This window comes from Neofelis nebulosa, chromosome 6, assembly GCF_028018385.1.
Source record: "Neofelis nebulosa isolate mNeoNeb1 chromosome 6, mNeoNeb1.pri, whole genome shotgun sequence".
Classification (NCBI taxonomy): Eukaryota; Metazoa; Chordata; class Mammalia; order Carnivora; family Felidae; genus Neofelis; species Neofelis nebulosa.
Genome location: NC_080787.1, coordinates 153,978,664 through 154,002,351, shown reverse-complemented (window position 1 = coordinate 154,002,351; position 23,688 = coordinate 153,978,664). Strand labels below are relative to the sequence as shown.

The 23,688-nt window shown below is 48.2% G+C and overlaps 1 protein-coding gene across 19 annotated transcripts in view; it reads right to left on the bottom strand.

The window, feature by feature from the left end:
* The window catches only part of AFDN (afadin, adherens junction formation factor), a 140,228-nt gene that overhangs the window by 72,430 nt on the left and 44,110 nt on the right, over positions 1-23,688 (bottom strand). For 14 of the 19 annotated variants that reach the window (XM_058735923.1, XM_058735910.1, XM_058735912.1 and 11 more), the window contains 6 exons: positions 23,395-23,555; positions 17,080-17,237; positions 9,607-9,718; positions 8,169-8,336; positions 5,223-5,273; positions 559-653 (listed from right to left, as the gene is read on the bottom strand). In XM_058735923.1, the coding sequence (XP_058591906.1) occupies positions 559-653; positions 5,223-5,273; positions 8,169-8,336; positions 9,607-9,718; positions 17,080-17,237; positions 23,395-23,555 (745 nt within the window). The remainder of the gene's footprint in view (positions 1-558; positions 654-5,222; positions 5,274-8,168; positions 8,337-9,606; positions 9,719-17,079; positions 17,238-23,394; positions 23,556-23,688) is intronic. The other 5 variants (XM_058735916.1, XM_058735922.1, XM_058735917.1 and 2 more) reach the window with 1 other exon arrangement.

The following is a 23,688-nucleotide window of genomic DNA, read 5'->3' as shown; positions in this document are numbered from 1 at the left end:
CTATGCTGAAGGAAGGGATGTTAGAACAGGAAAGGACACTAAGGACCCGACCCATCATTTGCAGTCGGCAAAGGGCAGCACAGGAGAAAGGGCGGTCTGCCGGAGTTCAGCTGAGTTCTATCAGGTAATGAACCCGAACTTCCCCTTTAAAGAACACTTCATGCTGTTTTCATTAAGTACCTGAGAACCACATCCTGCTAACATTTTAACTACCGTTCAGGAAGCCCCCACTGCTACGGGCATCAGTCCCAGCAACAGGACTCTCACACAGGCCACCTCCTCTAATCCTGACAAAGACCCACGAAGTCATCACCACCTTCTGGAGAAAAGCAGTCTCAGAGGAACACGATGACCACATCAAGTTTCTAGAGACGGAGCGGGGACCTAATTTCACAGTCTGCTCTGTTCACAGTGGAGCATTTCTTTATGTTAAAAGATAAAGTCTTTCCTTTCTGTCCATTCCTTCATCCGCTGCCGTGCGGCAGGCCCTGCGCTACGTGCCCTTGCCCACCCAAGTGTGAGCTACGGAGGGAGCTAGACCTGTGGCCACCCGCGCACCTGGATGGAGTTCTCCTCGAACTTCTCTGTCCCGACCTCAGTAACGCTCAACTGAAGGCGGTAAAGCTTGGGCTTGTCCCTGGAGTCAGAACCATCTGCAAAAGGAAAAAGTACAGAACTTCATTTGTAAAGGGTAATGTTCTTGTCATGTCACTTGAAACAGGCCAACAAAGCAAACAAAAGCTTGTCTCAGAATGAACGACAGCTCTCAATTCTCAGGATTTCTTATCAAAAACTCCCCAAATTTATGCCATGCAATTTAACTAAGTGGATATACAGAAACTTCCAATTAAGACACAAACACATCAGCTGTTTCGTGTGACTTAAGGTGCCAACATCATCATCTATAACCATCATCTTCTTACCACATGAAAAGAAATCTCTCCGCCATACGGCCCTGGATTTTTGTTAACGATTCTGAAGAGCAACTCTATTAGCAGGTAAAGATGACCAACACGTATGGACTTCCCTTCAGACCAGATCCTCCTCCCAGCAAACCTGCCATGCAGACCGCACATGGCAGGCACCAGGTGCACGGACGGGGTATAGCAGGGTCACTGGTGGAGGTTTTAAACATACCACCTCATGGCTCATCCAGACCTTTTGGACCAAGATCTCTGGGGAGGAGGCCCACGCACACGTCTTCCGAAGAATCTCCCTAGGTGATTCCAATGCCCATTTCTGACATTAAGTTCCAGTAAGAACTACCATCAAATGTGCTTAGCTCCATGGGAACTTGGGGGGGTGGGGGGGTGGGAGGGGGGTGGGTGGCCAATCATTTTATACCTCGGTGAACTGTAGGTCTCTTTAATTTCCCTGTGCAGGATCTCTGTGGTGGGCTGGGGACGGGGATGGCGTGGGGAGGAGAAGGGAGAAGAGCAAGACAGCTGTTCACTTGCACCCAGATGTGTACTCACTTCTCACCTACTGTACTCAACGCAGGATATGGATCAAAGATTTCTTCAGATTTCAGAGTTGTGAACGTACAAGGAAACAGGCCTCACAGGATCAGTGAGTCCTGACCCGCCTCCGGGCCGTGGCCATCAACCTACACCAGGTCCTTAAAAGGCCGAGCGGAGCCTCCCTGACCTACTTCACCGACGTGCTACTACCCTGCAGCCCCGCTTATGGGGCCACGAGTCACAATCTCTAGTCGCTGGGATCAGGAGGCAATCGCTTCCGAAATTAAACACTGGGAGCGCACGTGGGGTGTAGACTGCTCAAGTCTCTTAGCTGTGCTGCGGCCTGAGCTCCCGCAGACAAAAGACCCTGCCAGCGCACAAGTTCTGTGAGCACTGTTGTCAATTTCACAGTACACACAGAGTAACATTCCGATAACATTTCCCCCTTCTGGCGTATTTCAGAAACCTGTCAAATCTGGATGAAAATAACCTGTATTTGAGAGACACAACATCTCATGTGAATGAGAATTCATCATCTACCACACTTCACAGCTGGAATATTCTCATCATGTGCGGTGCCACCTGGAGCATTTTTTTTTTTTTTTTTTTTTTTTAAACAGTTATTTCAACTCCAAGTCCTGACCCAAAATGAGGCACTGGAACCATCCAGGGCTTCCCCTGGACGCGGGCAGTTCCCTTCCATACCCGCAGAGTTCAAGCCCCCTAGGAATGTGTGGGATTTTGCCGGCTTTAAACAGCACAGGCAGTCCCAGTACATAGTCCCGGTCAGGAAGTGGCGTGCGACGTCCTCCTCAGCACCACGGATCGCTTCATCTTCCTGCCGCTCTCCCTGGTGCACGAAGTGTTTTATTTACTTGCCGCCCCATCTCCGAGCTCCTTGGCGGCTCTCTTTTAAATCTCTGTATCTTGGCATTTGGTACAGTGTCTGCTCCACAGTATACACTCAACAAAGGTTTAGTTTATTAACAGGAAACAATCAGTGACGGAAAATGAAGAAAATAATGCAATATGGTCACACAGAAATTACACCAATGCATTACAAAGAAAGCAAAAGCAGCAAATAAACGATGAAGAACAATGGTTTCCATACAAAGTTGAAAAATACCAAGAACATGAAAAATACCCGTTTAGGGATGAAAGAAAAACTTGACATGAACATTCTTCTGCATTCTGAGTGCTTCTGAGGGGTACCTTGTGAGCTAAGACGTGGACAGGTTGTGCTTTGCTACATCAGCAGAGTTGCAAGTGTAAAGCAACGGGGAAGTACGGAGCTCTTGCCCCTACCCCCCATCTCGCTGTGCTGGAAACCTCCGACTGACGAATCAGAGGGAAGCTTCTTCCCCGGTTCGTCAGTTCTTACGACTTCACAGTAACGGAAAACACAGATACGGCCTCCAGGGGTGGATTCTGAGTGAGCCAAGTGGCAGCGACCAAACTCACTGCATACAGTGGGGTTTGGCCGGAGCTGGGGAGTACGGGCAGGGGAGGCAGGGCATCTTCAAATGATGGACATCTTTCTTTTTGGAACATTGCACTCCTCTGTCCTTAGTAAAAGGACAGGGACCATCTCAGGGGTGTTGACGAACACGGAAACGTGGTACCTGCAACAAAGCCTTGCATTTCCCCCCCTGCTCACTCAACAGTGCTCCACAGACCGTTCAGTCCCGCCTGAGCACCTGTCTTGCGCACACAGGACAGAGCTGCAGAGCCTTTGAAGGCACAGACGAGTCTAAGCGACTCTCCCTCCGACAGCAGTGCTTCTAGCAGGTGGTTCCTTTACTGTCCTGACAGAAAGTCAAAAGTATATAAAATATTCATGTAGTTCGAAATTCAAAAGGCACAGAAAGTACACAATGAAAGGCAGCCTTCTTTTCCTGGCCTAATTGTCCACCCAGAAGCAAATCCTGAAAATCTGTTTTATGCACATACAATTAAGCAACTCAACACACGTTTTTTTTTTTCTTTTTTCTGGACAAACATTAGACCACTCTTCAGGGCTGACACATGAAATACAGGCCATCTAGCCAAATGGGCAATCGCTGGGCCCCATTCACACCAACACCGGGGTTTTCTCTAAAATTCAAGTCTCTGGATGTCCTGAATTCTATTTGTCGACTCTGCTACCCCTAAATTACCATGCGCACTGTTCTGCACCTTGTTTCTCTGCTTTTGCCTTTTTTAATTTGAGATATAACCCCAAGCTTTCCTAGTACCCTAAACATTAAGAGAAAACAAGCCCTTATACACAGAAGGCCATTTGGTCAAGAGCACTTTTGTTCGTACCCTAGGACAATGCCGCCCTTCCAGCTCTGCTTTTGCCTTTGCTCGTTTCCCAGGGCGAACTTCTGCAAGTTAGTTTCTGGTACGAAATACGGTCTGCCATACCACTTACAAAAGGGGGAGCGATGCGTTCACTGAAAGAAGGCTGAGCCACTGAGTGTTTCTCGTGTCCCAGGGGTGGTGAGAAACTGAACGTACGTTCACATCCCCACAACTGTCAAATTTTTGAAGCTTACTGAAACAGAGCTTAGAGCGTATTTTCACTAACTATTTAGAAAAACAAACAAACTAGCTCTTCTTAAAAATGGAAAACTAGAAACACTCTGGTCAAACTTGAGGAGTATATGCTTTTTTTTTTTTTTATACACAGCAGGTTAAAAAAAACAAAAAAAAGGGAAGTGTTTTCTCCTTCTAGTGCTCCATAACTTTACAGTATGAAATTAACAAACACATGAAAACATTAAAGAATCCTTTTCAGGAATAAAAAAATACAAAACACACAGTAAAGACAGGTCTTAGACTCTATGCATGTAGAATTATCAAAACAGGTGATAAACATCACTTACTGAAATGTTCTTTACAAAGACCAAATGCCGAAGTTCCCAGTTCGGCTAATAACCAATGAAAATGTGCACAATCAGTTTGGAGGAAATGCAACAAACAGAAGGTGCTAAAAGGTGGGTAAGCTCTATACGGCGCATGGGGGAGCATTAGAATGTTACATTAACATGTAAAAAAATAACATTCAAAATATAAAAACAAAAAAGGAAATATTTCCATAAAACCAAAAACTACCTTACCTGTACTATGGAACGTCACAAAGACGCACACAAATTTGAGAAATTCTAAGTAAGAAAGTACATCTTCGCTAACAAGAAACAGATTTCAACCAGGAGAACAGAGCTAATCCTGGAAACGTCCTATAACGTGGTCGTAACATAAGCTGAGGGTGGATTCTCTTCCCCTTCGGCCTCCCAGATGTTGTCAGACACACACCACTGACTGGGACAGCCCTCCCCGCCGGCATCACAGCCGGGGTGCGTGACAGCAGGGCACCTGCCGCTCGTCTGGGCCTCATTCTCACCCACCACCCTCGCTCTCTTCCCGCCCCTGTCCCCTCCTCCCCCAGCTTCTCCCGGCTTCCTAACCTGCCTGGGCAGAGGAGGGGAAGGATAGGAATACCATTCCCGCCCTTCTTCGGCCGCAATCTCTCACTTAAGACTTAACCCGAATGAGGGAACCAGACGTTCCTATAAAAAACGCTTGTATTAAATGAAGCGAATGCTGCATACGGAGCACTTACTGATCCGGATAAGGTGACAGTACAGTCCGTTTCTTAGCATCAAGTTATTCGTATCAATTCAAAAACTCATGCAGAAAACGTCTGGTCAGGTAACACTGTTCTGCCCAAGACGTCCATTAGCGCTCTAGTCCCAGCAGTAGTAGGAAGCATAGCATTACCTTCGTAAGTGTGATAGCTGTAGTAGGCAAAGTGACTCCTTCTCCCTGGGACTAGGCGCACATGCACGGGGCCCAGGTGAAGGCAGCACCGGCAGGACAGAGGCCATGCGGAGCACGTGAAGAGGGAAGGAGGAGAGAGACAGGAGAGGGTGAGCTGTAGGAGGACACCTTTCAAAGGGTGAAAAGCACATTTCTCCCGCAGTTTTCGGGGCTGTGAGGACAAGACAACAGCGCTCCAGGCAGCGTGTGTGTTAGAAACCAAGGCGCACTGTTAAGGAAACACCAAGACATCAGGTCACGGAGCAGAAGAGCAAGGGTTAGTTCATCACATAGAAGACGAGCACCCAATGTGGCGGATTCCTTCTGTTAAAAGAACACACTTAAATCCAAATCAAAGAATAAAAGGACTTTTTACCACCCCTCCATCTCTGCAAAAGCCAGTGAGGACAGTATGAGCACACACCCACACCTCGGAAACACCGAGCCCGGGCCCAGCCTTGTGGATAGGTGCTTGGTGGGTAACACGTCCGGTGGAAATACAACACTGATCTGTTCAGGACAAACCCACAATTACCAGCATTATTTCCTCGTAAATGGAAACGAAATCCACCTCAGTCAGCATGCTGACTGCTCAACTAGTAATAACGTGAACTTGCAGGGCCCCCGGGGGCTCAGCAGGTTGAGTGTCCGACTTCAGCTCAGGTCATGGATCTCACAGCTCGTGAGTTCGAGCCCCGCGTCGGGCTCTGTGCTGGCAGCTCGGAGCCTGGAGCCTGCTTCGGATTCTGTGTCTCCCTCTATCTCTCCGTGCCCCTACCCACTCGCATTCTGTCTCTCTCTCAAAAATAAATGAACATTAAAAAAAAATTAAAAAAAACCAAAAAACATGAACTTGCAAAAACAGCATGGCCCAGAAAACACAGCATGGCTTCGGCGAGGAAGGCCTCGGCCCGGCTCTCGTCTACCCGGGGGACCAACCGTGTGGCCGATGTGAATCACAGGCTCTTGTGGAACAAGGGCGAGGGAGGCGACCTGGCGGGCAGCCCGAGGCACTGGGGAAGGAGGTCAGACCACAGGGAGGCACCTGAGGGCGGGGATGGCTCTGGTACCTCGCCCTCCCCGGAGCAGAAGCTCCACCGTCAAGGTGGGTAAAGGCAGCAGGGCGCCAGCAAGGAGGGACACATGCGAGCGAGAACCCCACGCACGCTGTGCCAACATCTAGAGAAAGGTTTCTCTGCAGGGTCTGTTCTCGTCCCACACACGTGCCTACAAAACTCCTTTGTGTTTAACAGGGGGACTACAAACATGAAATGAGCAGGGAAAATAGCAGTTCTCACTAGAATGTCAGTGGTCCAGGTCTCAGCAGGTCTCATCTGTCTTGCTGTGGCTGTACCTCGGAGGCCCTGACCAGGGAGGGCCTGACACGTGGTAAGTATCAATAGATACTTGTGAGACAGATGCACGGATGAATGCTCGCCCCGGCTCTGCTCCCCATGCAAACCCCCTTCCCACTGTCCTCTGAAAATTACCCCATGTCAGCTCTTTATCAGGTCCCTCCAGACAGACACTCCTGAATCCTCAAAAATTTAGGTTTGGAGAAAACCATTAGCTTCTAGCATGCAATGCAAACTTTCAAAAAGCAGACCCAATGATCCTAGAAACTTCTAAGTTCCGACACACCGGCTGGCCCTCAGATGCCGTCACTGCCTCAGATGGCCACCGTGTGCACACGCCCTCTGGTCGCACAGCAATACCGGGCCAGGGCTCCAAACCACAGCGACAAGTTTAAATGAACTTTTCGGTCAGAGAACCGAGGGACAAAGCAACACTGACACATTCCTCACAAACAGCTCACCGATTCTGATAATTCCTCAAACGTAACAAGTATAAAAACTACCACTTACAGCACACCGCCACCGATCATAAGTTACAGAGCATCGGCCCAAACCCCACTTTCCCGCGTCCACAGAGCCTGCCTGTGCCACCGGCTGCGGGACCACGTCTCGTAAACACCAACGCTCGAGAACCCAGGAAGAGAAGGACAGAATTCCTGTCTGAGCAACTCCAGACGACCTACATAGTCACTTGGGTTTGCAGCTTCTTCTGTAATTACTAATTGAGCTGTATCGGAAAGCAGTCCTGGGCACGAGAGCACAATCTCTGCTCTTCAAAGCATTTCAGAATACGGGGGACACTCCACCATTTTAAGCCAATGAATAAAAAAGGATATAGTTGAGCTGAACGACCAAGAGGTCATGTGTGTATTTATATACATCACATACACACACATTTCACTCTACATCCAGATGTGTGTACAAAACACCTCTGTAAGGACGTTCATAGATTTCTTTGCCTCTAAGGCTACTTTAGAACAGCTTTAGAGAAGAGCTCTAAAAAGAAACCGAGCACTAACATGAAAAGAAACCCAGTCTGTTAGGATTCTAAAACCAAATATCCTTCCTCTTCTAGATGGATTACTGTTCTGGTCAACTTAAAGGTACTCTTTCTCACACTGTTCACACATTCAACAGGGCACTTATCCCACGTGTACCTGCTTGAATTAAATTTGCCCAAAGAGTACATTCCAGTTTGCCATTTTTAGGAGACTAAGTATTTTATAAGGTTATTTTGGGAAAAACATTTTTTAAAGACGTGTATCATTTGTCCTTAAACACCTCATACTCACGGTTTTAAATTTTGTTTTTCAATATTCATTTTTATCCATGTGAACTTTATTTTTATGCATAAACATACATGTCCCATATAACCTCAAGGTTCTGGGTTGTTTGTTTTGTTATTTTTTTTTTTAAATGTCAGCTTATGAGAGTAACTTTTTAAAAAATAAATGGTCTAAAAAAGGTTTTCAGCCAACTGAAAGAGTAAATACAATTCCTTACAGGTAAAACATTTAAAGCTGAAGCAACATGCACCGATCATCCTTCTCACCTGGGCTGAGCTCCACCAGGTAGGGCAACTTCTCGGGCGGAAGTGCTGAGCCGTAGCCGGAACCCTCGGCTCTCTCTTTCCCTTTCACCAGCTTCCCGTCGACAGGTTTCTTCGTTTTCTTCGGGACGTAGTCTGGCGGCCTTCTCTTCAACTGAAAGACTAAAACCCCTAGAACAGAATGTTGTAAATCATCAACCAGACTCAAACAGGCGAGGAAGGCTGAGTGACTGATGGCCAACTCCCCTAAGATTTATCAGGAAGATATAACTTAATAACACCTTTCAAGGAATGATCGAGTGAAGGTTTACTCAATTTATACTTTTACTCAGTGGAGGAAATATTAGTCACTCGTACTCTGAAAAACTCTGGTAGCCATGTGCAAAGATTATTTTTTTAATTTTCAATGTTATTTTTGAGAGAGCGTGCAAGCAAGCGAGCACGATGAGCAGGGGAGGGGCAGAGAGAGAGGGAGACACAGAGTCCGAAGCAGGCTCCAGGCTCCGAGCTGTCCACACAGAGCCCGACGTGGGGCTCGAACCCACAAACCAGGAGATCATGACCTGAGTTGCAGTCAACACTTAACCAACTGAGCCACCCAGGCGCCCCTGCAAAGATTATTTTAAATCAATGACTACCCAAGCATATTACATGCTTGAAAAATACCAGAGCATCAGGTTAAGAATAAATGAATGCTTATATTGGTAACTAAGCCTATGATCAGTTTACACACACACACACACCACCACACATACTCAAATACATACACACAAAAATTTGTTTTTAGTTGATCTGATTTTTATTTAATTCAATTGAATTAACTCAGAATTCAAAGCAATCTGACTTTATAATACAGTTCACTTTTAAATAGTCTAGAGAAAGCACTAAGCACAAGTGTACTTTTTAAACTACCAACGTACATTCAAGCACTGATAGGATGAATTGGCAATAAATCTTTATGTCTTTATTACACAAAGGTCCTCCACTGAACGACAGTTAGCTTATCACGTGAAACTGAGAGCAAAATGAGATTTCATCAAAACGTAGCTTTCAACTTTCCTGCTCTGAAACAATCAGCAGAAACTGAACAGTGAAAAGTCTGGTTTATTATCTTAAATGACCGAATTGCTGACAATCTTTGGGGCTGCAGGTTACAGTCCCCCCTGTAATCAATCCGCCCACCTGGTCAGCACAGACAGGACTCCGGCTCCTCCTACCACAGCGTGATAGCCCGCTCCGGGCCCACACCCCCGCTGCACGTGGGCTGAGTGTGGCCCTCAGGACAAGGGACCAGAGGAGCCATTCAGCAGGTCTAGGGAGGAGGGCATAGACAGCCACGCCCGCTCTCCTGCACCCCTGACAGTGTCACACAGCTGACACCCCAGGCAGAGGTTTAATGTAGCATATAAGCAATTCTGTAACGAATAAAATTACCCTTTACCTCGGTCAGTTGGCCACTCCCTGAAGATCTGTAAAGGACACTCGTCATCATCGAGGATCGTTTCCTTAGCACCGTTTTCATCCGAATGCTGGGCTCCAGGAGGCAGCATAACCTGAAAGGAACAAATAATTAACTGTGACGACACCAGGATTCAGAAAAAAGAACTTCCTATAAATAAAAGTCACAACAGAATTAAACGGACCAAACCCCCAATCCTCAAACCACCAACAATGGTGGAGGAGCCCTGCGCGGAAGCGGCTTCCAACGCGGCTCAGCCTGCTGGCTGTGCCGCGTCTGCTCACCTGCCTCTCTGGCCCCCCAAAAAACTAGCTGAGTAACTGTTTTGTTTTGCTTTTTTTTTAAAACAAACTCTTATGGAAGGACTGTACATACTAGTCAAATTGTGAGCAATTTCCTCAGGAGAGATCACTCTACTGTGGCTCAATCTCCCTGGTCCCTAACCCACTTGCGCACTATCCGGTAACCATTTTTACAAAATAGTTTCATCTAAGGTGGGATCTCTCAGGATAGCCGTCACATAACGACAAAACAGAATAGCTCTTTCTTGTAGATAACAGCTTTATGATTAAATTTAATCAGATCATTTAGATATACTACAGGGTTATTCACGCAACAGATGTCTTTAAGTGTCTGGTTTAAAATGCTGCATTCACGACGCTCTTAAAATTCATCATGCCATAATACTTACTACTTTATGTTTTCATGGTAGTCAAACAGTTCTCTGAATAACCTGGGAAAGCCGCAATAATCCAGAGCAAAAATGAAGGGGACGGAGGCCCAGGGACCTCGTGCACCTGCTGGATCGGCCCACCCTTCATTCAATTTGAAATACTAACACGTCACAACACGACTACAGAAAGTAAAATATGAGAAGCCAAGCCAGTGGCATCGGAACATCATTTTCAACGTCCAGTACTGCAACGGAGTTCTGTTCACAGGCCCTACCACCTAGATACAGCCTCACACTCACACACCAGATGGATGAGACTCTTGTGCAGAAGCCTACCACATCTCCACACTGCTTCAGATTACCTTAAAAAGACAAATGCATTACGACACACCCTCGTGCTAAAGTAATTCATCTTTCCTCGTACTGCTTTGTCCTGAATTGGGTACCTTGGGCTTAGAACACACAGTTCAGGACCTGACCTTCACTCCTCTTTTGCGTCCCGATCTTTGTCACACACCCTGGTAGATCCGGGCACGTACCACTACTCAGAGCTCTCAGAGCAGGCCATGAATTCCATACTTCCCCGATTTCTTGGGCCTGAAGGCCGGTGACCCACTGGCCATGTCTAGCTCAACTACAGCTCTTCCAGGAGGCCTTCCCTGATTGCTCTCATTTCAACACTCCATGTTTCTCTTCTCATTCTTGGCTTCTCTGTAAGTTCCTTTAAAGACAGCTGTTGTTTTTGTAGCCTAGCAGGGTATCCAACAAGAGGAACTTAAATATTTGTAGAATAATCAAACAGTCGGAACAACGCTGAGTATGGACGAGCTACGTATCCCGAAGCCGGCGAGATGGCAGGCCAAGAAAGAAAACAGGAGTAAAACGGTCATCACCTCCGTACGCCTACGAAGCAGAATTTGCAAGGATGCGATAGAACAGAAAACCCAAAGCAGGAGACCCTCAAAAGAGATTCAAGTGACCTCAAAGAGGCCCGTCACCACAAGCCCAAAGCAGGCTCTTACAACCTCATGACCCTGATTAAGGTGCGCTTACACTTCTGAAGTTCATCCGTAAAAGTACAGCAGAAGTGAAGGAAAGGGAAAAGATAAAGTCCATTACCATGCATTATATCGAACGCACCTTTACGCGGAACTGAGTATTATTTAATGGTCCACGGTCCCCTGGCAGACACTTAAGCGATCCCAAGTACGGAGCACGAGGTCAGGCCCCGGTAACCGAGCTCCTGCCCCGGGTGACCACAGAGTAGCAGGGGCAGGACTCTTACACTACCGATTTACTGACTTTATTCTGACCAGGAACACCGTTTACAGCCACTGCTGACCCCAAGTATAAGGAGCACGTATCCAAATCCATCCTTATCCGTGGGCCCAATGAGGTGCTTCCCGTGGGCACAGCAGTTCTCACCACGTGCTCAACGGAAGGCAAGGGTCTCCAGGGCCCAGCGCTACCGCAGGGTGTCCTCTACTTCAGACTTCACTGCCAGGAGAAAATGCACCAGAACGTCCTGGATCTTCAGGATTTTCCCTCCAGAGGGAATACACAATCACCTTGGTTACCTGCTCTCCCGACCTGACCCGAGGCACCCCCCCTCCCCAAAGTATGGTGGAATTTCAGGTCATGATACAGTTTCTCTATGAACGCTAACAACCAGAAATCCGGTATAAAATATACTCTTGCACATCTGGAAGCATGGTTTCTCCTTCGAATTCACCAATCCTAGTTCTTACTCTTCCCTAATAAGACCAAAGAAACGAAAGAGCACATCGACACCAAACGCTCGTGGTCACCTATCTTCCCCACCCCACGGAGACACGAGCTTTGAGGTGTTTCGTCCCCATTCCCAATCATGCAGGATCACTGTGAAAAAGTGAAATACAGAAAAGCCCAAGGAAGAAACGAACCCCACTGTGAGAGAACTATTTTTACGACCACACTTTTGGCAATGACCTTCACCCATCTACCTCACGTAAGAGGCTCACATCTGCATCACATGTGGTATCTCAAAGTCTTCCATTCCCTGCCCTTCCCCTCACGTCGGCGGGTAGTGACCTGGAGCGGACCCTTCCCATGCATCCACCTTGCTGTATGGTCATGGAGGCACACACAGGGGTTCACGTTGCTTCATTTTATTTTATGGTAATTGTTTTTCCAAATAAAGGGTGTTTTATAAGATGGGTTTAATTCATCATGTTTCACAGCCACAGGTATTCAATGGTATGGATGGGCATCCCTTTAGTGATGGGTGCGGAGTTTGCTTCTTACTACCTGCTGTAACACACGGGAATGAGAACAAGTCCTCACAGAAACACCCTCGGGAATTCACTAGCCCCTTGCTTTAGACAGACCGTAACACTTATCACCTTATTTATAAACACCATTCTCAATCTCAGACGCTACGTCCACTCTGAAGCGGGTGCTCTGTAGGATGACTGCACAGATGCCCTCCAGACCCTCCTTCGCCACCACTGCTGGGATGACCTCCTGTGCCGGACTCTATTCTGGGAGCCTGGCTGGATCTTTCCCTTTCTTGGCCCACTCCGCCCATCTTGCCGGAGAATACCCTGCGGTACCTTTTTGAGAAAGGCTGAAGGGGTGGTAAGTTTGGCCTTACGGGTTTTGAAAGGTCTTCGTTCCATGTACCTACCATTTGACAATCTGGACTGGAAACCATTCCACTCTGAATTAGAAAGCTACATGTATTCCAGACTCCGTGACCACTACTGAAATGACTGGCAGCAATCTTGCCCCCCAATCCTTTATATGCGACTTGAATCTTTCTCCTTGGAATCCTTGTTTTCTTTTCTCTAGTTTTCTACAATTTCAAAATAGTATGCCCTGGTTTGGATCTTTTTCAGTAACTGTACCATTATTCAGTGGGCCTTTTCAAACCAGCAACTCAAACCCTCCTGTTCTGGGAGATATTCTAGTACATTTCTTTGGTAACTTCTCTCTCTCCCCATGTCCTCTTGCTTTCTCTATCTGACCCTCCTTTAGGTAAGTGTTAGGTATTCTACTGCGGATCTAACTTTCTGATCTTTCCGTTTTGTTCTACACTTGGCATGTTTCCTTACCTTTATCTTTCACCCCTTTTATTGATACTTTTCTCCTATCCCTTATTTACTTACATTTATAAACTTCTAAGGTCTGAGTGTCCCTTCTTACAGGACTTATTTGGTCTTATTCCACAGATACACGGTCTTCCTTATTGTCCGAGTCTCTCGGTCTTTGAACACTTCCGTCTGCTTTCTGTCTTATCTCATCTGTGTTCTTTTGCCTGTTTGGGTTGGTCTTTCGTCTCGAAGGTGTTTCAGTGTCTGTTGAACCTTGGCCGTCCGTTCATGTTCAACAGTGAGTCACGAGAGACCTCAAGGTGAGGGCCGTACGTACGTACGTATGCACGAGGATTCCTGCCAGGAGGCCTGAGTGAGGTTACTGGACCAGCGCTTCCACAGGTCAGTTTGCACACACATCTTTCTCACGTGGCCAGAGAGTGCCTTCTGGGAGAAGTCCTTAAATCTTCTGGCCGTCAGCATCCTGGGCAGAGGCTTCCGCTCCACCCTCCCACTTTCAGTCAAGACCCTTGCTGTGCCCTGTGTGCCCGTTACCCCCAAACACAAGGCCTCCTCCCCATCAGGTCGACCACAGCCTTCACACGGAGACAAGAGACGGCAGTTGGAACGGGAAGGAAATCTGGTGGAGTCCACTGCTTCTGGAAACTTTCAACCCAATATGATTTAGCTCCGCTTTCAACGTGGACTCGGGAAGTGCTAAAGCAACGCATTCCTGGGTCCGCGTGGGCTCGTGACATGGGCACTAGCAAGCTCCTCCCTGGCGGGTTCTCTCCGTAGGCTTTCTGCGGCCCAATGAGCAGGACACCTGTCACCTGCTTCTTCAGAAATTCACTCACAACCCTATCTTCCGCCATCTCTCCTCTCATTCTCTTCGTTCTTGAGCACTTACACAGGTTTTTATTTCTTCGCTGTCATTTTAATGGGAAAAAAAATCTGTTCTCTTATCTATTTTCAGCTGACAATTCAACTATATTTATCAAACTACAAATCTACCAAACCGTTTTTCCAACTGAATATAACTTCTTAGCTTTTCAACAAAATTAAAAGGCATAAAACTCAACAGACTCTTTTACTTAATTCAATCTAGCTAATAAAAGGGGTCTTAGACCTCTACTCCGAGCACTACAAAATACTACTGGGAGCACAGAGATCACACACACAGAGGTGCACTCTGTCCACAGCCTAGAAGACTGGAGACTGAGGACAGGGTGTCCCCTGACTTATCTAGAGTCCATGCAAATCCAGTCACAACTCCAGCAGGTTCTGTGCAGAAATGGACAAGCTGATTCTGAAATTTATTCAGAAACATAAATAATACAGAATAACTGAAGCAATTTTTAAAAGCAAAAACAGGGCCCCTGGGTGGCTCGGTCTGTTAAATATCCAACTTTGGCTCAGGTCATGATCTGACAGCTCATGGGTTCAAGCCCTGCGCCGGGCTCCGTGCTGACAGCGGGGAGCCTGGAGCTTGCTTCAGATTCTGTGTCTCCCTCTCTCTCTCTGCCCCTCCCCCCGCTCACGCACATGTGCGCGGTCTCTCAAAAATAAATGTTAGAAAAAATAAAAGCAAGAACAAAATTGGGACTTATTTACCTGATTTTAAGACTTATTATCAATCTAGTTATTGATACAGTGTGGTGTTCACAAAAAGATAAAATACAGATTAACAGACTCCAGAAATAGAACCACACACACATATGGCCAATTGATTTTCAGCAAAGACGTTAAAGCACTCAACAGGGAAAAAAAGAAAGTCCTTTTAACAAATGGTGCTGGGTCAACCAATTACCTGCACCGGAAAAAATGAACACCTGCCCTGATCTCACACCAACATATAGACGCTAACTTGAAATGGAACAGAGACCAAAACGTAAAAACTAAAGTACAAAACTTCAGGAGGAAACTGTTTGCAACTCAAAAGAGGTAAATTCTTACAGAGAACACAAAAATAATAGAAGGCTTAAAAAATATATATATATATTCTCTAAAGGGCATCATTAAAAAAATGAAAAGGCAAACCAAGCCACAGACTGGGGAAAAATATTCACAACACATGTATCCTACAAAGGACTTAACACAGAACTATCAAGAGGGAAATTAAAACCGTTTGCCACACGGACATCCCATTATACCCTATCAGAAAGGCTGATTCTTTTTTTTTTCTCAAAAGTATTTACTTTTGAGAGACAGAGCAGGAGCGGGGCAAGGGCAGAGAGAGAGGGAGACACAGAATCCGAAGCAGGCTCCAGGCTTCAGCCTCCGAGCCATCAGCACAGAGCCCGACGCGGGGCTCGAACCCACGAACCGCGAGATCACGGCCTGAGCCGAAGTCGGACGCCCGACCGACAGAGCCCCCCGGGCGCCCCAGAATGGCCGATTCTTAAAATAATTGACGGTATCAAACACAAATGAGGAAGTAAAGCAACCGCAACGTGATTTAATTGCTTTGGAAAACAGTTTCAAAGTTTCCTAAAAAGTTACACATACACCTGCCACCCAGCATTTACTTAAGAAATCAGGTCTGTGAGGACACCTGCACACACATGCTCAGAGCAGCCTGACCGTAACCGCCCAAAACCCAACACCGGGAACAACCCAAATGCCCGTCAGCAGGTAAGCGGGTGAAGGCACCGCAAACCATCCATATAGCGAAATACTGCTCAGCAACAGGAAGGAAGCCAGTGTAGACATGCCAAGCACGCGGCCGACCCCGAGCTCCCGGTGCCGAGTGGAGGAAAGCACGCAGAAAGACCGCTGGCTACACGACGCCATTTATGTGCAGTTCTAGTCCACGACACCAAGCGCCAGAGAGCACTACCTGGGATGGAGACGGGGTAAGGGACTTTCGAAGGTGGGGGGGCGTTCCTGGGGTGGGGGTCGGTACTGGGGACACCGCAGACTTCAAATACGCACGGTTACTGCCTCTACTTACTCCCCGGTCATCTTGTGCGGCAGGGGCACTATGGCAAGTCATACGTCACGGTTTCGTAATCAACTGCTAAGATGGGGAAAGGAAGGGATTTATTTCTTCTAAAACTCCACTGCCAGGAGGAGATTTTGCCAGAGAAATCCCGGTAATGAAGAAGTCAGCATTTCCTCGTGACGGACTTAAGGGTTAAGAACTTTCCAAGGAGTCTGCCTCAGGAGAGAAACCCTGCTGGATCTCACTTAGTGTCAGCCACTCAGCTGTGAGGAAAAGCATCTCATGGTCTCTGAGGACCAGGGTGAGAGACGCAGGCCTTATCTCCAAGACAGTCTGGCTACTCAACACACCGACCAAACGCTCGTTAGAACAGCAAACTGGAGTCCACTTAAGAGTGGGACTGTCACGCGGTATCTCAGTGAAAACCTTAAGACGACATCATGAAAAACACGAAGTCACCTATGTACACAAAATAAGAACTAAAGATATGTGTATACAGAAGCGTGGGCAGTGGTTACCCTTTGGTATTAGAACTATGGGTGACTTTATCGCCTTCACCTTTTTACACTTTCTCTTATCGTAAGAACATGTATTGCTTCTGTAACAGAAGGGGCATTTAACACAGGGTTTCCACGTATTATATTTTAAATGATACAGTGCAAAGAAAACCAGCCTACGCTGAACTTCACTCAAAGGCTATCTTGCCACTTGAACGAGAAGTGCCGGCATGTGTAGCACTGCTAAGTTCTGGCTGGGTAGTCACTTACCCGGGCGATGCAGTAATCTTTAGGGTTCTCCTTCTCCAGACCGTATTTCTCTAGAGCCTCGGCCACAGCAAAGTCAGCAGGATCCGTGGTGGACAGCAGGATTGTCTTGTAGGGAATGTTCGGTTTTAAGCTATCTGCATAAATTCTCAGTGTTCCACCTGAAAAAAACATTCAGACATCTTTGAGCACTCCTTTATTTTATCCCAGTAACCGAGACAGCGAACGTTTATGATCACTTTAAAAAAGGGCATCTAAGTTCCGGTTGTAATGAATGCAACGATGAAATCTGTGATCCTAATTCCATGCTCCTTTCCTGTTAGACAACACACGTGAACAGTCACCTGCTGATCCAGTAACACCGTATGCTGACTAGTCCTGTGCGACAGAACGGATCCTGTTCCCTCTTCAAGCCCAAGTAGTTCTTATAACGATGAACCCATTTTCACCATGGTTCAAAGATGAGAAAAGGAAGAAACTCCACGGTGTTCCGACAGTGCTGCCTGTCAACGATTTAGCACACGTGAACTCACACAGAGGCCCATGTTCCGATGCTGAGGACGCAGCCATGAACAGTCCAGTGTCCTGGCCTTCAAACGGCTTCTACTCTAGGTGTGGGGTGCAGGGGGTGGGGGGGAAAGAGCGACAAGAAAACCTAAGATGGCGGCACGCGTTGTGAAAAACACAAGCATGGTGGTAAGAAAGACCGTAACCGAGAGCTTCCTAAGCTCGTGGGACTGTTAAGCCTTCTCGAAGATGGACACCTGCCATGAGCCCTGGATGGCCAGCAGCGGCGGCCTCATGGCCACCTGAGGACCTCTCTGGGCAGGGGGCGAGCAGGTGCTAAGGCCTTCAGCTGGCACAGGTCCGGAAGGCTCACTGGCCAGAGATGCACCCGAGGGAAGGCAGGGAAAACGCAGTCAGGCTGACCGAGGCCAGACCACGTGGGACTTCGCAAACCATGATCGTGAGGATCGTGAGGGTCTGGGTTTTACTCTAGCCGAAGTGGGAGCCACCGGAAGGCCTCAGTTGCACGTGTGCCCGTGCCACGTCGGGAGGCGGGCACAATGCCACCGGTGCTCTCCTAAGCGGCCGGGTTTCCGGCTGAAGCAGAGCTGCAGAGGGGGACGCCGTCCCAGCAGGGAGGCCAGCTGTTAAAGCGCGTGCTGCACTAGCCCAAGGTGCTCCCTTCTGACTTCATCGTGCCCCGCTGCCAAAGGCACATTCGGGGCAATTTATAAGGAAAACACGTACAAGAGAACGAGTAAGAACCATTTTGCAGACACAGGCAACCTGTCTGTACTGTGCCCATCAGACAACCAAGGAGCAAACCAGAATGCCTGTTCTGAAAGCTGATGAGGGGGCCTTGTGCCCTCCCTTAGGAGGCTACCAAAACATGCGAGTGATCAGAAATCTAATTTTTCTGAAAAATGTGGCATCTGCTCGAAGTCTAGACAAGTACTTTGCAACCCCAAGGTACAGACTGCAGAGAAACAAACACTTTTTGTCTGAAAAAACTGAAGGTCGGGGCTTCCCAGAAAACCATTTTCAAGAGTCAGTATGGCTCCTACAGATACACACTTTCGAGCAGCATTTCTTCTAAGGGACACGCCACGATGAGGCGGCTGGAAAACTCAGGCTCACGTGGCCAAACTTCACTACTGGATGGGTTACTTTTGGCATCCGTTTACCCATCTACATCTAACTTGGTTTCAGTGTACTGAGTGTTGAGAGGGTCTAATTCAAACAGTTTCCGGTTTACAAGCCTAACACCACGGTGTGTTTGTCACGGAGGCAGGCCCCACCCTCCGTGCTGAGGAGGAAGAGTGGAGCAGCTCAGTAAAATGGACTGAAACTCATTTGCATCAATGTACGTTTCGGTCTCTGATGAAGGCAGGACTGGAGACGAGTACACGGAGGCCCGCACCTCTCCAGGACCCCAAGTGCGGGACCCCGGTCACAGCCGGCACTCCCAACACGGGTCGTGAGGACGCCGAGGCGGGAGAATTCCCACACGGTCGCCGACGGTGTCGCAGTAAGAAATCCGTGGCTGTAACTGGTGCTCATGGCCTGTGCCACGCATCAGCTACCTGAGACGCACGGGACGCTTCCGGGCCAGCTCCTCGGAGGACACCACAAAGCGTGCCTGAGTGCTTAACCGTGCTTTACAAAGCCCAGGGGGGAAGCTTCCTACGGGCCGAGTCCGATGGGCCGTGAAGGGAGTTCAGTCATCAGAACCGAGGGGGCAAACTGTCAGGCTGACAAGACAGGGAAGTAACAGACTGAGCGGTCACTCTCGTTACACTCACCCGCACGTGACCACATCCCACGGCTTCTACCGACAGGACAGCTAAACCAGTAACCGTAACAGGTTACGAGAATACATTTTTGTTTTTTTTTAAGTTTATTTTGACAGAGTGTGCACAAGCAGGGGAGAGGAAGAGAAAGAGAGAAAATATCCCCAGCAGGTTCCACACTGTCAGCACAGAACCCCAGGTGGGGCTCGGCCCCACAAACCATGAGATCATGACCTAAGCTGAAATCAAAACTCAGATGTTTAACCAACTAAGCCCCACCCCCCACCCCCCCACCGGGGCGACTAGTCACATTATGTGATCACTTTGCAGTGTATAAGAGGGTTGAATCATCACAGTGTATACCTGAAACTAACAATGTTTGTCAATTCTACTTCATTTTATTAATTTATTTTTTTTAAGACAGAGTGCAAGCCAGGCAAAGGGGCAGAGGGAGAGAGAATCTCAAGCTGTCTCCATATTCGGCACTGAGCCCGATGTGCGGCTTGATCCCACAAACCTTGAGATCATGACCTAAGCCAGACGCTTAGCCAATAAGCCACCCGGGTGTCCTGAGAACATATTTTTCTAAGTCATTTATTAAAGACAAACAAAATAGTTGAACTTAATACATTTGACTGGTTAATATTAACCACAGCTATTTTGCTAACAATATTTAGGTTTTCAGTGTCTCCTGGAAGTCTGGAGACAAAAACTATTCCTTCTACCCCCATCCCTCTAAAGCTCTACTTCTTAGATGTTCTGCTAGTTTTCCTAACTCCTTGGAGACTGTTTTGCTTCGTTTCCTCCTTTCACTGCCCAGTCCTCTTAACAGTGGCCTTAAGTCTTCCCATTACCTACATACTTTCTACAAAAAGAATCTCACCCACGCCCAGTGACATTACCTGGCAACCATAAATTACTCCCCAACTCTCTCCCTCCATCAGACACTGCTGCCCAGTGCCTGGTCTAGACACACTGCCCTTCCAGCTCAAAACAGCCCCCCGATCACACCGGCACCTCAGCAAAACCTATCTTCCGCTCACAAACGTCCTCTCGTTCCAGAGCAGCAACACCCATCCCAGGAAAACGGGCGTTATCCAGAATGCCTCCCCTCCCAAGTAGAATCCAGTCTGCTCTGGGTCTGTTAACTCCGCCTCTTAGGAACCTGGTGCACCCCTTCGCTCTCAGTGGCCGCGCTCAGAGACGGGTCCCCCGCGAGCAGCAGGCGCCCACTTCCAAAGCGACTCCCTCAGATCCAACTTCTACTCTGCTCCCACAGTCACCACTCCAATTTGCAGCCTAGGCGGAGTTAAAAAGCTCTCTGAGGGGCGCCTGGCTGGCTCAGTCGGTTCAGTGTCCAACTTCAGCTCAGGTCATGATCTCACGGTTCACAAGTTCGAGCCCCGTGTCGGGCTCTGTGCTGACAGCTCGGAGCCTGGAGCCTGCTTTGGATTCTGTATCTCCCTCTCTCTCTGCCCCTCCCCTGCTCGTGCTCTGTCTCTCTCAATAATAAAAGTTAAAAGAAAAAATTAAAAAATAAAACACACACACACACACACACACACACACACCATGCTGGGTACATCTGCCTTAGGAATTATTAAAGCACATTACATTTTTAAGAAGCAAACCTCTAAAATCAGAAACAAAATAAAACAAATATAAGTCAACATGCAGAGGAATCAAATAGGTGATTTCCAAACACAGTAATTTTTTCTCTTTTCAGATTAAATTCTAGTTAACATATTTGGTAAAACTGGCTTCAGAGGTAGAATTTACTGCTTCATCACTTACATGCAACACCCAGTGCTCATCCCAACAAGTGCCCTCCTCAGTGCCCATCCCCCACCCACTTCCCTCGGTTTCTCTATCCTTAAGAGTCTTCTTAGGGTTTGCCTCCCTCTTTCTCTTCTCCCCTTCCCATACATTCATCTGTTCTGTTCTTAAATTCCACGAGTGAAATCATATGGTATTGGTCTTTCTCGGACTTATCTCGCTTAGCCTAATACCCTCCAGTTCCACCCATGTTGTTGCAAATGGCAAGATTTCATTCTTTCTCATCACCGAATAACATTCCCCTGTATATATACACGCTACATTTTCTTTATCCATTCATCGGTCAGCAGACATGTGGGCTCTTTCCTTAGTTTGGCTGTTGTTGACAGTGCTGCTAGAAACATTGGGGGGGATGTGCCCCTTCAAATAGCTGTGTTGTTGTTTTTTTATCTTCCAAAGAAGATATCCAGATGGCTGACACACGAAAAGATGCTCAACATCACTCATCACCAGGGAAACACAGATCAAAACCATGATGAGATACCATCTCACACCTGTCAGGATGACTAAAATTAATAACCCAAGAAACAACAGATGTTGGCGAGGATGGGAAGAAAGAGGGACCCTTATGCACGCACTGTTGGTGGGAATGCAAACTGGTGCAGCCACTCTGGGAAACTGTATGCGGTTTCCTTAAGAAGTTAAAAGTAGGGGCGCCTGGTTAAGCATCCGACTTCGGCTCAGGTCACGATCTCGTGGTTCATGAGTTTGAGCCCCACGTCAGTCAGACTCTGTGCTGACAGCTCGGAGCCTGGAGCCTGCTTCGGATTCTGTCTCCCTCTCTGCCCTTCCCTGGCTTACACCCTGTGTGTCTCTCGCTCTCAAAAATAAAAAAAAAGTTAAAGACAGAACTTCCCTATGATCTAGGAATCACACACTAGATAGATATTTACCCAAACTAGTTAGTTATTTGACAATATAACCTTACAAGATACACTCACAAGCAAGTTTCCCAAGAAGCTTCAAATTTTTTCACGATCATACTGTTGCTAATAACAGTATCACTTTGCTTTTTCCTATAATAAATCGTAATGTCAAAATAAAACAATTAGACGTTATTGGTGTCAGGTGGAGAGAATTTAGCCTAAGAAAGGCTAGATTGCCTGAAACCGAAGCAGTAAGAAACACGTACTAGAAGTCAGCTAGCTCTGTCCACTGAAGGGGGGGGGGGGGGGGGGGAGCGAACACTAAGCAGCACCAGGGAGCTCTCCGAGCAACCAGAAAGAGCGAGCATTTGTAAGAGAAACAGCCACCTTCCTAGTCTGGGGCAGCACATTCCCAAGGTGAGCCTCGGTGTCCTGTCACGCAGGGAGACTCCCCAAGACCACCGGGGACACGTCAAAGCCTCAGGTGCCAGGTGGAAGAGACCCTTGCTGTCTCAAAGTGACAATTCAGGAACCAGTAAGGAAGGACAGTAACTGCAACAGACGGAAAGACACTGACAAGTTTTAACTCCACGAATTCGTTAAAAAGCTCACAACCACTGCTCACCGGTGGATGCTGGTACGGGAGGTATTTCCGCCCCGCTCCCTCTCCCCGCAAAAAGCTACCCCACCTCCTCCCCTAACCAAGGAAGCAGAGCCGGAGGAAAACCAGGGTACACCTGGATGCAGTCAGCAAAGTCCCCAAGACAAATAACCCGGGTCTCCACCGCACACCCGTAAAGACGAGAAGCAGGAGGGCAGACAAGAGGAAAGGGACTCGCAACGAATGCCAGCCCGACCAGGTGCCACCTGCAGGTGCTATCTGGATCCCACTCCAGGGAGGGATCATCGGAGGCTGTCGGGAAGAGGCCAACGACGACCAGACAGTCTGAGGCCCTGGGGGAACTGCCGTCAAGGCTTCGGTAAGGGACAACAGTGCCGTGCTTCCTTTCTATTTCCCAGGAACCTTCACCTTCGGGAAAGTGCACGGACACAGAGGATGAAATACGAGAAACCTGCGAAGCGGCGCAGATGTGGGAGCAGAGAGGAGGCCGGGGCGGTCGGGGGCGGAGGCCGGGTAACAGGCCCACGGGGGGTTCGCCGCCTCTCTCTGTTGTGTTGTACGCACTCGGAAGTTTCCAGAACCCAAGAATTTAAAACAAGAGCTGCACCGGGGAGGAGGGCCTAACCAGACCCATCGCTGCCGGGCCCCAGGCAGAGACCCGGGGCGGGCGCGGCGGCCCCGCCCGGCGCACGCGCACCTGAGTCCGGCCGCCCATCCGAGCTCCGGAACTCCTGCATCCGCCTCTCCAGCTTCTGCTGCCGCCGGCGCTTCATGACCACCTCGGGGTTGGAGATCGTGCGCGTGAAGCTGGTCTCGGGCATGTCTTTGTAAACCTCGGCGGCCAGTCGGGAATTCTCGCTGCAAGAAAAAGAGGCGCCAGCGGCGTCCGCTCAGGGTCGCACGGGAAACCGCTCCGCCGCAGTCACACAGCGGTGGCGGCGGCAGGTGCTCCCCGGCTCGCTCCGCAGCAGGCCAGGGTCTGCACGCACTG